The sequence below is a fragment of the Macrosteles quadrilineatus genome, unplaced genomic scaffold (assembly GCF_028750875.1).
Source record: "Macrosteles quadrilineatus isolate MER2022 unplaced genomic scaffold, UCM_ALF_1.0 Scaffold_6__1_contigs__length_79288215, whole genome shotgun sequence".
NCBI classification, from domain to species: domain Eukaryota; kingdom Metazoa; phylum Arthropoda; class Insecta; order Hemiptera; family Cicadellidae; genus Macrosteles; species Macrosteles quadrilineatus.
Window position 1 is genome coordinate 41,289,645 of NW_026542599.1, and position 14,723 is coordinate 41,304,367.

Here is a 14,723-nt window from a genome sequence, read left to right on the forward strand (position 1 = left end):
TTTTGTTTGCTCAAGATATAGCCTAGTCGAAATTGCAAATCATCTTCCTCTAGGACTTTCCGAAGCAGGCATAATAGTATTGATATGTTATAGTAACTGGGTAGAGAATATTAATAAACATTCCACATCTGCAAATGAAATATGTATATGAAAGATTGGTTCAGCTAAAAGTGGTGCAAGCCATGTAGGTGGTTTTGTTTGATCAAGATAAAGCCTAGTCGAAATTGCAAATCATCTTCCTCTAGGACTTTCCGAAGCAGGCATAATAGTATTGATATGATATAGTAACTGGATAGAGAATATCAATAAACATTCCACATCTGCAAATGCATGTTTAGTAATTAAAATATTTAACACTTTTAAGACAATTGACGATTATGCACTGGTTTTCACAATACACCTTTATTTGTCAATATCATACAGCTATTCACTGAAACATATATGTTTTTGTAAGTCAGAATATTCAATACTAAAAACAGAATTACTGCATACACAAATCAGGTCAAACGTTAAAATACATTTTTTATAGTAACCAAAACAAAATGCATTTTTCTAAATGTAATTCATTTAGGCTCCATGGCAAGAAATAGTTTATTGATCAATATGAAGCAACTGTTTCATGAAGAATTGTCTGTAGCTTCATTTAAATGGTTTCAACTAACAGCTGTAGGAATGTTATTATTATTTATTGCCTTCTCTGCTTAAATGTAAACAATCTGCACAAATGTAAACAAAATCAATGTTGAATATTTAAGGTTTTCAGAATTTTTCACCGAAACAAATATTATACTTAAACATAATATATAAGGTACCAAATAGAAACTCTCCTGGTTATTTTGGTGGTGGAACCACACTGATCGGTAAAAGAATCACAGAGAAATTGGTGAACATACATAGAAAAAAAAAAAACATCGCCACAAACAAATTGAGAACCTCCTCCTTTTGTTGGTAGTGGGGAAGTCGGTTAAAAAATGTATACGCAGCTAACACATCAAGATGCGTATTTTAAAGTGAAAATGGGTGTCGAATTAATTACCCGACAGCATTGTTGCTGACTAAGAACAACTAACCGATTATTCAATTCGAATATCATCTATCATTTTGAAAAACACAATAATACATTCGTTTCCAGATTGGAGCTATCAATGGCTACTGACTCAGGATCGAACAGGCGACCTACTTTACTACGCGAGCACAATTTCCAATCGGATTACAATATAATTTTCCAAAATCGTTTCAATTTTTCTTATTTTTAACTTCTTATTAGGGGAGTCATCTTAGGGGAGTATATCATCTTAAGCTCAAAGAGGTGATTAACTGTACTCAGACAATGAATAGCTTAAATTAATTTTCAAACCACTGTGACAATGCACGATCACAAACATTAGGAGTGAGAGGTCTCAAACCTTACAAGAAAATCCAGCTATCTATTTTATGTGGTGTTTGTGTAAATTGCATTCCAATACCTGAGGAAATGCATGTATTGTTATACCGTACTTATTCTACAGGTCCACATAAACTCAATTGGATATATTTTCAGGGTTTCCTCTCATACAATTCAAATGCAAACATCTGCTCCTTTTTCACATCTAGGGTTTTATACGAAATTGAGGTAACTGTCTCTTTGAATACCTTTCCATTACGCGATATATGTATTTGTTAAGATGAAATTTCACACAATTATTGCCACTGTACCAAGTATTATTGAGCGGAGCGAGCGAAGCGAGCGAAGCTCTTATACGTCGACTCTTATGCATTTCGTAATACGCAAACTCCTCATAGACGGCTGAATCAATCGTTTTCAAATTTTGCATGGTGATAAAGACCATATCGGTGAGTGCCAACATCTATATGGCGTTAAATAATTCTCTCAGGAATCCGCCCTCCTGGGTCTCAAAGTTTCATTGTAATCCTTATGGAAGCAGTATTTGACACATAAACAAAGACATATGATCAGCTGTTAACTTTTGAAAACAGTACATAAAGAAATAGCTGATAGCATTGTTCCACAGATATTAGAACAGAAACGGTATGGATCATAAATATAATTAAATGACGACACTCGCTTGAGGTCCATGACGTAAGAAGTGGTGAAGGAAGTAGTAAAGGAAAGCAGTCTGGAGTGTGGAAACTGCTTATGACGATTAGATAAAGGTATCTGCAATCCTGAAATTCGATGGGAAGGAAGGAAAACAGGTCCGCGACGTATAAGAAGTGGTGAAGGAAGTAGTAAAGGCGAGCGGTTCGAAGTGTGGGATCTGTTTATGACCATTAAGGTGTTTGCAATCCTATGATGCTATGGGAAGAGAGGGAAACAGGTCCGTGACGTAGGAAGTGGTGAAGGAAGTAGTCAAGGCGAGCTGTCCGGAGTGTGGGAACTGTTTATGACGATTAGATAAAGGTATCTGCAATCCTAAAATGCTATGGGAAGGGAGGAAATCAGGCCCGTGACGTAGGAAGTAGGAATGGAAGTAGTCTAGGCAAGCTGTCCAGAGTGTGGGATCTGTTTATGACCAATATATTAAGGCATCTGCAATCCAATGATGCTTAGGAAAGAGAGGGAAAGAGGTCAGTGACGTCGGAAGTGGTGAAGGAAGTAGACAAGGCGAGCTGTCTGGAGTGTGGGAACTGTTTATGACGATTAGATTAAGGTATCTGCATTCTAATGATGCTTAGGAAAGGGAGGAAAACAGGTCAGTGACGCAGGAAGTGGTGAAGGAAGTAGTCAAAGCGAGCTGTCTGGAGTGTGGGAACTGTTTATGGCGATTAGATTAAGGTATCTGCAATCCAATAATGCTAAGGAAAGGGAGGGAAACAGGTCGTGACGTAGGAAGTGGTGAAGAAAGTAGTCAAGGCGAGCTGTCTGGAGTGCGGGAACTGTTTATGACGATTAGATTAAGGTATCTGCAATCCAATAATGCTAAGGAAAGGTAGGGAAACAGGTCCGTGACGTAGGAAGTGATGAAGGAAGCTGTCAAGGCGAGCCGTCTGGAGTGTGGGAACTGTTTATGACGATTATATTAAGGGATCTGCAATCCTAAAATGCTATGGGAAGGGAGGAAAACAGGCCCGAGAAGTAGGAAGTGGTGAAGGAAGTAGTCAAGGCAAGCTGACCGGAGTGTGGGAACTGTTTATGACAATTAGATTAAGGTATCTACAATCTTAAAATGCTATGGGAAGAGAGGGAAACAGGCCCGAGAAGTAGGAAGTGGTGAAGGAAGTAGTCAAGGCAAGCTGACCGGAGTGTGGGAACTGTTTATGACAATTAGATTAAGGTATCTACAATCTTAAAATGCTATGGGAAGAGAGGGAAACAGTTCCGCGAAGTAGGAAGAGGTGAAGGAAGTAGTAAGGTGAGCAGTGTGGGGTGTGGGAACTGGAAACCGTTTGTAGCAGTTAGATTAATGTATCTGCAATGCTGAAATGCTACGAGAAGGAATGGAAGCATGCCCACGACATAGGATATCTTCAATCCTAAAATGCTATGAGAAGCGAAGGAAACAGGCCCCACGACGTAGGAAGGGGTGATTAGTAAAGGCTGGCAGTGCAGAGTGGGGGGACCTTTTGGGCAGTTAGATAAATGTATCTTTAATACTTAAGGCGGGGACACACTTGTCATACACCCTTCCGATCCGACTCCGATCATACTGCGGTACGACTGTCGGACAGGGAAATGGTACATAACATTGAACGCGGTTGTTCACACCTCTCCGACACGCGTCATGTCATACTCCGATCCTACTCCGATTTTGGTTCCGATCACGCACCGACACTGCAGTCTATTTGTTTGTCGGATGCAGGACGGGTTGTTTCTAGACTAGTTGCTTGTACAAATTTTTATTTTTATTGTGTTTAAACTTCTATTTTGCTCAAAATGAGCTCTGTAAAAGCAGAGGAGCTGATCGAGGAAGTGCGCAAGCATCCAGTGTTGTACGACCAGTCCACGGAGCTGTACCGGAACGCGGAACACAAAGAACAGATCTGGAAAAGAGTGGCAAAGGAATTAAATGTCGAAGGTAAGACCTAATTTAGTTTAGGGACATTTTAAAAATAAACCTTAACCTGGTAAATAGGCATGGCACACATGTGGCGTGGTAAATTTAGTTTGGTAAAGAAATGTGTTGCATCACTGGCCACTGCGTAGTTAACTTCACTGTCTACAGGAACAAATGTTGTTTTTTTAGTTCACTTGAATCACTTGTTCTCCTAGCTGTTTAATGTTTCATTCGGTCTGTGCTTATGCGATTTCTAATTGTTTTCAGTTTTGGTAGCACTATATAACTCGAGCAAATGTTTTGAATTTGATTAAATTCTATTTAAACGTGTAAACCAGTCGGGACCACGTAAGTTTGCAGTTGAGGGAGGAGCCTATTTACCATATGGTTTTGAATTAATTATTAAGAACGGTACGGTGTTGCCAAATCTAATAATGACAGCTGATTTGAAAATATTGCTTAGTATATTTTAATTAGTGTTGTCAACGGGCGATGTGGCAACGTCGCCCTAGCCTTGTCTTGTGATTGGCTGCCACCAACTGCCAACTTTACGTGGTCCCGACAAATTTGATCGAGTTGAATGGTAAAAAAACACTTTTTACCTTCATTTATTTGTTTACCATGTATTGTTGAAATTCATTAAAATAGTTTTTCCCAAAATTTGTGAATTTTTTAGATTGTTACCCGCTAAAAACGTTGATGTTCTTGTTTTTTAGTAGTTAATAAATTCATAAAATACAAATTAAAACATTGGAGAAAATCTTTTTCTTATACTAGATTTCATTTATTTTTATCTTTAATTTCATGTAGTCTCAAGTTTTTCATGCAAATGAAATGCACCTTTCATATAAATAATTAATTGTAAATATGATTATTTTTACTTTTATTTATTTTAAATAAAACATTATTATTTAATACGTTTTATATCTTAGATTTCTAACCAATCAATATTTTGTATTTTTAATGGTTAGTAGGTAGGCCATACATTCAATCTAATACATAATTATATGAAAATAAACTCATATAAACCTAAGATTTCCCACATGCCTCTGTCTTCACCTAATATAGATGCTTGAAATAGATTTAACATCCACACACATTACAAACTAAAAAGTAGAAAATAACTTATAAATATGTTGACAGTATAAATACTTGTAGGATTTAAAACGAAAAACGTTGGGTGCATGCAATTGTTAATTATACATTAGTTCAATAGATGAAGGTAATTGTAAATTATCTATTGCATACACCCAACGTTTTTCGTTTCAAATCCTACAAGTATTTATACTCTCCATATATTTATAAATTATTTTCTACTTTTTAGTACGTTTGGAAACGTTTTGTTTTAAAAAACTTTTTTATTTATAAATAATTTTTTTTTTCTTTTTTTTACAATAGAACAGTTGTGATTTTTTTTTAAATCCATCAATAGTGTAAAATTGTTTCCTGTAATGTCCTGTAGAAAGGAAATATAAAATAATTGTATATCCTTTGGTTAATAGAACATTAAATATACGGCTCTGAAGTAATGTTAGTATAAAAAGTAAGGAGTGACCTGCCAGTATAACATTTATAAATGCTAGATAGAGGGTTAAAAGCGTGATACGATAAATATAACTAGGAATTGAGTAAACAAATTTCTGTATTTCAAATAAAGAAATGATTTACATAGCTGTTAGTATAAACCAAAACAATTGCAAAATAAGAATGTAAATCAATTCAAATTACATCATGAGAACTCGTTCTTGCCACTCCACACTACCGTCCGGGGAATTGAAGAATTCTTTAAACTGTTCCCTCACATCAAAGGCTTCGTGGTTTTCCCTTCCTCGTCGACGAGGGAAGCTCTGAAGACGAGATCTCTCTCCTGGAGTTGTGTCATCAGTACCTTGAGTGAGTTCTGGCACTTTCCAGCCTTCGTGATTTCGAATAAAGTTGTGCAAAATGCACGCTGCGAGAATAATTCTCGTTATGTTATCAGGATTTCCCTGGAGAGGCCTGAGGAACATACGGAATTTTTGCACTAAAATGCCGAACACATTTTCGGATATCCTCCTAGCCCTACTCAATCGGTAGTTGAAGATTCTTTGTTCTTTCGTCAAATTCTTCCCAGGATAGGGTCTCATGATGTTGTTTGTGAGAGGGAAAGCCTCATCGGCCACTACAACCATTGGAAGTTCAGTGTTTGTACCTGGAAGACACTTGTTCCCTGGGATATTTAGTTCATTTCGGAGCATTTTTTTCCCGAAATTGGATTTCGAAAATACACCACTGTCTGCGTTCCTTCCGTAGCTCCCCACGTCAACAAAAATAAAATTGTAGCACGGATCAGCTAGTGCTAGAAGAACAATGGAGTACGTTTTCTTGTAGTTCCAGTAAAGACTTCCCGACGACTTTGGTGCTTGTATCTTCACATGCTTACCATCCATTGCACCGATGCAATTGGGAAACTGCCACCTGTCCCAAAATTCGGCTGCTATTTCATTCCACTTGTCCTCATCGGGAACTGGCATAACTTTGTTCAAAAGAACCTCAATAACTGCTTGGCTCGTATGATGAACGATAGAAGCAACTGTACTTCTTCCCAACCTGTAGCTGAAGGATATTGTCTTAAATGTATCTCCCGTAGCTAGAAACCTGAAAGGAAAACATTATATTAATGATAACATTAATCACAATAAATTAAGGACTGCAATGTATTTTTAATTATAACTACTATTGAGCTACTATCTTTAAATTTTTTCAGGTCAAGAGGAAGAGTGCAAGAAAAAATGGAATGGCATTCGAGACAGCCTTCGAAGATCTCGACAAAAAACTAAAACAAAATCTGGTCAGGCGGCAACATCTAAAGCCAAGTACAAGTACGAATCCATGCTCGAATTCTTGATTCCTTTCATCGGTGACCGCAAAACATTAAGTAACGTCCCAGATGAAGAGGGCGATTTGTCTACAACTAATGACGATTCACAACTGCCGAATTTCCCCGAGGACATGCAGGAAACACAGCAAACACTAGATGGTGGCTACGCAGATGAATCCGAAATCCAAGAACCCTTACAAGCACCCCCACCCACAACTCCAGCCAGTCGACCTTCAGTTGTAAAGAAAAATGCACTTCCAAATCGTAAAAGGAAGCACCCCAACATACAATTAAAAACTCAACAGTCTGCGTCATCTCAGCTGATGGCGTATATATTGGCCGAAAAAGAAGCTGAAAACCCCAGTCAACAATCTGCTGAAAAACATCCTGTTGATGCGTTTTTAGCAGGAATCGCTCCATCCCTAAAAGCTCTGGATCCCGCTCTCCAAATCTCAGCGAAAGGGAAGATTTTTAATATAGTACAGGAGTGCGAACTGGAGCAGCTTCGTATCAACAATGAACGAAGAACCGCCTTGACCTATTTATCATCAGACGAGGCATCCGCTAGTTCAACACCTTCGCACGTAGGTGGACCGTGGATGGAGAGGAATTTGTATCAAAATCAGGTTCCCACTGGATCAAACCAACCGAACATCTCCGAAGATCAAGAAAGAAATCCTCTGTATTCACTTACAGACATTTATTGATATAATAACCTTGTAAGATTTCTCAGTTTACATATAGTATATAAGTTTACATCTATTATGTAACTTTTAAGTCAAAAAGATTTTTTTTCGTATTTTCTCTTTCTTTTTACAAGACATAAATCGTGTTTATTCTCATTTATTAAGACATTTTTTAATATAACAACATTTATAAGATTTCTCAGTTTACATCTATTATATAAGTTTACATCTATTATTTAACTTCAAGTCAAAAAGAATTTTTTTCGTATTTTCTCTTTCTTTTTACAAGACATAAAAAAAATCGTGTTTATTCTCATTTATTAAGACATTTATTAATATAACAACATTTGTAAGATTTCTTAGTTTACATGTATTATATAAGTTTACATCTATTATTTAAATTCAAGTCAAAAAGATTTCTTTTCGTATTTTCTCTTTCTTTGTACAACAAGACATAAATTGTGTTTATTCTCTTACAGACATTTTTTAATATAAAAAACTTTATAAGATTTCTTAGTTTACATGTATTATATAAATTTCAAGGCAAGTTTACAACGATTAGGTATGTAAATTTCAAGGCAAAAAAATAAATTTTTTCATGTTTTCCTTCCAATGTTTAATTATTGTGTTACCTTCAATTTTGGTTTTTAAAATCACCCTTTATTCTTAAGGTTTTAAGAGTGATGGTTTAATATAAATAAGTCGATGTTTGGTGTGAAATCTGTGCGTGCATACCTTCAATAAGACCTCTATAATGAAAATTGGACGGCTAGAAGAGCCAAACGAACTCGAGCGATAAAAACCAAAGTGTTTATTATATAAGATAGGCACTTAAGTAAACCACCTTACTTACCTCAAAAAAACAGCCAAACGCTGTGTAGGACTGATCGGTTGTCTGAAGTACGAGTCTTGCTTGGTTATTGTTTCTCTAAGTTCGAGCTCCAACTGGTCGAACGTTGACTTTGACATTCGAAAATATTGGTAAAATTTCGTCTCGTCGTCCAACAGATGAGGCATGATCGTGGAAAACTCTCCTTCTGAGGATCTTTCCTTCCATGCAGAATGGACCCAAATTCTCCGTTTCCCAGTGTCCTCCAGAGATGTCTGACTTTCCTCTTCATCTAAACAAACCGCCATCATGGCTAAATCCCGAAGTCCAAAGTTTTTGAACATGTTTCACCTTCTGCACGTAGCTAACAACTGACGAGTTTTGGAAGGACAATCGACCTGGTGCAGGAAATCGGTGATGGATCGGAAGTGTGTATGACATGTGTGTTCACCCCTTCCGATCCCGCACCGATCCTACTTGATTCCCGCAAATCGGATCGGAGTCGGATCGGAAGGGTGTATGACAAGTGTGTCCCCGCCTTTAAATGCTATGAGAAGGGATGGAAACAGGTCTATGACGTAGGAAATGGTGAAGGAAATAGTAAGGCTAGCAGGGCAGAGCGTGGGAACTTTCTGTGGCAGTTATTACATTCATGTCAATCTATATATTTGATATTGTAAAAAAAACAATTGTTTTACTGAGTATATTAAGATAGTTGGCTGGTAAGTTATGTTTTAGTAGTTATGAAGGTCTCAGATTTGTGAGAATGCCATATACTTTGTGTTTTCGCTTATATAATCACCATCACATGAAGTCCTCTTATGCAGTTACTGAATCAGCCAAAATGGTAGAATTCGAAACTGTAAGGGTTGATTTCTAGATTATCACTAGCTGGAACTGTTACGCCCTATTTGAGAAAAAGCTAATGACCATCCCAGAGGGTTTAAACTTGAAATGTAAATGCAGGCCTCCGAAATGGCCTAAAATGACATCTCTGTGTTTTTACTCCCCTTCACTACTAAACAATATGTAGCCAAACTAATTACCCTATTATTTATATCCACACAAATGTTGTCTTCACTTAAAACTGTAGGTTAAAATGATTATGAAGCACGAATCGATACATATTTTCTATACATGCAATCGTTTACAATCGAAATTTACAACTGAGTTGACAACAGCTGATTTTTACTCCATAGAGGCTAAAAACGATTTTTACTCCCTAAAGAGTAAAAATGCTACTATAGACCCACACCGCATGCCTTAAAACGACTATTTTTACTGCAGTGTGACAAAAACAGTATAATATGAACCCTTGATGACTCCGCTCAATTTTGTGGATGCCTCTGCGAACGCCACCTAGTTATGGACTAATTCCCGTTTCGTCATCGACCTAGGCTCTACGTCGAGATTTTAACGTTCTTCGGTGAAGCTTAGGAAATTAATATTTATTCCTCAAATAAAAACATAAATAAAATTGCTTTCGGTTTGTTCACGTATTTCAACTTCAACCGACATACATGTTACTTATAAACATTTTTGATTCAAAATAATAAAGTTAAACATTATTGTAACACTTAGTCTTTTTTTATTTTCTACAGATACTATTGATTTTAGAAACAACGCGATGCTTTATGGTGGCATAATAATGGTATTTCTAGAGTAGCATCAAAGAAGGAACTTTTTTATCAGCGGTCACACCATATTACGATGCACGAGCGAAGCTACTAGTTTTAATTAAAATTTGTTCTGCAAAACCAGGGACGGATATGAAAAATTACCTACATTTCGGTAGACAATAATAATGCATTTATATTATTTAACACCCAGTACAGAAAATAGAACTCAAAATATAAGTTTCGTTGGACACTCCTGATGTATCGGAAACGCCCGTTTGTAATCTAAAAGTATCCAATGCCACGTGTGTTCGACGAGATAGAGGCAGCGACCAAAGAATATTATAGAGGCGGTATAGTTATTACCAAGGGCGGGACTTCGGTCCTTGAGGTCCCGGGTTCAAATACCACAAGAAACTGGATTTTAAGTCATAACGCTACAACCTCTAGGTCCAGCCTGAAGAAATGTGAAAAACCATCCTAGTAAGTAGCGTCTAGGGGAAAAAGCCAAATGTGAGCCATTGTATTGATAATTGGCGTGTATCAAGGTAGAAGTGTTAGTGTTGTGGAGGTATAGCGAATGCTCTCCCCTCCAGCACTATTCAAGGTTCAACATTTGGTCCGGTTGCGTCAGACCACAATTATGACTCATGCTGCTATATTTACTCTAGTCTCGTGCCGATCGTGATCGCAGAAACTTTATCTGCAACAACACATTGTTGCATTGTTCGTGAATTATTTGGAAAATTTAAAAAAGACAAACGATGCAGCTAAAGACACTTTGATATAAAGCTTGAGTTTTCAAATACTCAAATATTCGTAAAGTAATATTCAGATACTAGCAAATAAACCACTGATAAATGCCAAAGAAAGTATTGCATTTATTATGTTTTTCTTTGCTAATAATTTTAGAGTTAATGTTGTATTTAAATAGTGTAAGTTCAGTTTCTGTTTAATAATTTATACTTACAATTAAAACGAATTTATGAGAAATAAAAAAAATCTGGTGACTCAACATTTCACTCAAATTGTCACACTCGACTTGTCATTTTATAGACCGGTAACAGAAAGAGTCATTTAAGTTCTTCTTGATATCAGAAATGGTCTTCTTTAACATAAGACGATTCTTTTGTATATTTTTATTAATAAAAATATTATGAAAAGCAAAATAACCTTTAACTTGTCAAGTGAGATTGTAAAATCCATTCATAATCAATGGATTACAAAATTTAAGGACCTATTTTTCAAGCTATAGTCCCCCGATTGTCAGATTTTTTATTTCCAATGCATCATACTTCCATTCCACCACGACTACAAAAAATTAATGACGATTATTGTGCAATCCAAAAACAAACATGAATGAGTATCTGAAGCATATTCCTGATACAACTGATGCATGTGAACAAAAGAGGCTCCAACATCCAGCCCTGTGGCACTCCTGATTTTACACAAAAAAAATACATAACTTATCAATTGTACTGTACATCTTTACCACCCTTTTCAGTTAAGTTGAAAATCACTAAGGCCCCGGCCACACGAGGCGAATTTAAGCCGCGCGAAGTGCCTGGCCACACGGGGCGGATGAACCGCTTCCTGTTGGGTTTTCCAAGTAACAGGACTCTATTAAAACATAGTTCAGTTCACTCTTTTTAGTCATGGGCGAAACACTTATGTTAGTTTGTGCATTAAAAGCGTGTGGTGATCTGGAACGTTAACATAAATCATTGGGTCCATCCCTTGATAACGGAAAAACAATTTTTTGTGTTCCAAACCTTTTACGAGCACATGCGAAACCATAGTTCGGAGTTCATATGTATCAAACATTGTTTGAACATCACACAACCGGTAAAAAATACACAAAACAAACTCAAAAACCACTGGAAATGTCCGAAGAATATCTCCAATAAGCGCGGCTGCCGCGCGGTCGAACCGTATCGTGTGGCCACTCTCATAAGACTACGTGTGTCATCCCCTCCAACGCGGCTTAACTTCGCGCGGTCGGGGGACGACATGTTGCGGCTCAACCGCACATGCGGCTAAACTTCGCCTCGTGTGGCCACTCTCATTTGATTCAATGTGTTGTCGAAGCCCTTAACTTCGCGCGGCTTAACTTCGCGCGGCTTAACTTCGCGCGGTTAAACCGCCTCGTGTGGCCGGGGCCTTACAGCCACACCACGCACTCCAATATTATAGAGTTTCTTCAGCAGATCATGATGGACCGTGGATAAAGACCTTCTTTATTTACAACTGATTACTACGAGTTAGGTCATGGAGACACATTTGTTCATGTTACAACTTGAAAAAATGGCAACGACTCTAATACACTGTACTAACATTCTATTCTTGCGTAACACCCTGTAACAAAGATTAGCCACATCACATTGGACGGACGATCCCTGGTAAACCACTCAGAGTCTTCTACTACTTTACATGCTATCTTGTGCGACGGGACGCATACGGACTTTCAGTCCCGATATCAACATTGACCTAAGCCTACATATTTTGCCAAGGCTGGACAGTCAGTCCCAGCACTAGAGAGATAAGGGAGGGACTCATTTACCAACGCTTAGGAACTGGTTAAACTACAGAGAGCGTTTAAGGATTTAACATCTTATAATTTGCTTACGTTAAGTTACTAAGTATATGTTAGTTTTGAACCCAGACTTTAATGGCGCAAAGGAATAGTGATCTATATATATAAAATCCAATGTATGTTTGTATGTTTGTATGTTTGTATATTTGTATGTTTGTCCTTTATGGACTCCAAAACCGCTCGACAGATTGTAATGAAACTTTTAGGCATTACAGTATTAAGCATTATTCAAGGATGGTTTGTGTGAAGTTTGGTGCAGATCCGTCAATAGGGCTCCGCCCCAGTGGCTCTGGAGTTTCCCATGTTAACCTTATGAGTACTCATATTTAAATGGAATTAAAGAATCTTAACAGCTGGTGCAGCTAAACAATTTGATTCTGTGATGTTCAATAGCATTAAAAAGTTAATAGGTTTACCAACAGGGTGCAGCACTATATTTTTTTTTATTTATGAGAACAGCTAATTTGCAACCAAAAGGTGAGTGAGCGTAGCGAACGAACTTCAACGTGGAGGCGAGTTAGCGAAGCGAACGAACTTCAACCAGGACGTGATTGAGCCATGCGAACGAGCTCATCTTGAAAATGAACGAGCATGTGACATAAAACCACAATAGGACAGGACGACGTCTGTCGGGCCAGCTAGTTTCCAATAAAATTTCATGTTGCATTTAAATATCAATGTTAAGATTGGTAGTATGTAAAGATTGGTATAGACATCTCTTGTTTACCTGCTTTGCAAGAGTTGGACAATCAGTCCCACAGCTGATAGTAAAACCTTCAGCGACGTATAACCGAAACGTGGAGGAAGCATTCTCAAATTTGCTAAGTACATAATACAAAGTCAACTGGCCAGTAGGCCTTGGAATGCCTGTAATTTACACTGGTTATAACCTACGTTTATGCTAATGTTTAACCTTGCACGCCACCCTGTCCACTAACATGTCTCGTGCTGTATGTCTTGTTCAACACATTCCAACAGTCAAAGAGATGACATCTCTGACTGTATGTAGAATAATTGGATTATGTTATGGGCATTTTTATGCTTTACGTATGTATATTGACGCCACCCTGTCCACTAACATGTCTCGTGCTGTATGTCTTGTTCAACACATTCCAACAGTCAAAGAGAAGACATCTCTGACTGTATGTAGAATGATTGGATTTATGTTATGGACATTTTTATGCTTTACGTATGTATATTGAGTTAGGCGAACTGGTGAATACGAATATAAAGTTTTTTTGTCATCACTATTTTTGAAAACTGCCTACAAAAAAGAGTGTTTTGTGTTCAACCACATTTTTATTTTCCAAATCCAACCCCATTGGGTGAACCATGATTTACTGACTTATGACATGTAAAGAAGCCTTATTCTGTTTGATTCCAGCTAAAAATAAAAAATAAATGTTCAATGTTTTCCATTTTTAGATAGTGTTGTATAGCTATTGAGCTTAGAGCACTATACCGTGATCATACAAGTGTCAAGCTGTCATGATTGACTTTAGAGCGTTTGATCTATAATAGTAGCCTATGATGAAGTGACCAGTTAATTGGCAAGGCTACCCTTTGTATAGATACCGAGCAACAACTAAACGTACTTATGATATTTCTACAGCACCAAAAACAACACTCATGTTTCGTTCGACTCGGAGAACCGGGTTCAAATCCAGCCAATCACGACAGTTTACCATTTTGTGATAGACAACCCAGAGACTAGGTTAAGCTTTAACTGCAATGTTAACACAAACAAATCTCTCAGGTACGAAGAACTGTCTCAGTGTTGGATATCTTGGACTCATGTGGAATAAGACTACACAATCAATTTCAGTATTGCTAGACGTTTCTCTAATCATACACATTCGTAAGATCCAGAATAATCATATTAATACCCCCGCCGCAGCAAACCTGCAGACTAAGCGAATTTCCATTTGCCTGATTGGATTTACACTAAAATGTTTCCTTAAAAATATCACATTTATTCCCTATTTAAATCAAATCAGTTAGGTTTGCTGCAACAGGGAGGGTTAAAGTGTTTTTTTATGTAAAATGTTAATAGTTAGTAAGAAATAAAAACATTTTCCAAATTTGGGCAAAATATGTTAATAAATAAGCAAACTACAACAGTTTACTTATCCTCCATAAGAATA

The 14,723-nt window shown here is 37.3% G+C and overlaps 3 protein-coding genes across 3 annotated transcripts in view; 1 reads left to right on the top strand and 2 right to left on the bottom strand.

Annotated features, from left to right (window-relative positions):
* Positions 1-14,723, bottom strand: part of LOC128996346 (E3 ubiquitin-protein ligase AMFR-like) — a 111,738-nt gene that overhangs the window by 39,787 nt on the left and 57,228 nt on the right. The gene's annotated exons all lie outside the window — the stretch shown is intronic.
* On the top strand, positions 3,618-7,699 carry LOC128996348 (uncharacterized). Its single transcript, XM_054421618.1, has 2 exons — positions 3,618-4,016; positions 6,742-7,699. Exons 1-2 carry the CDS (start codon positions 3,875-3,877, stop codon positions 7,560-7,562), a joined length of 963 nt encoding a protein of 320 aa, XP_054277593.1. The 5' UTR covers positions 3,618-3,874; the 3' UTR covers positions 7,563-7,699.
* On the bottom strand, positions 5,699-8,589 carry LOC128996347 (uncharacterized). Its single transcript, XM_054421617.1, has 2 exons — positions 8,395-8,589; positions 5,699-6,632 (listed from the first exon to the last, which is right to left on the bottom strand). Exons 1-2 carry the CDS (start codon positions 8,556-8,558, stop codon positions 5,720-5,722), a joined length of 1,077 nt encoding a protein of 358 aa, XP_054277592.1. The 5' UTR covers positions 8,559-8,589; the 3' UTR covers positions 5,699-5,719.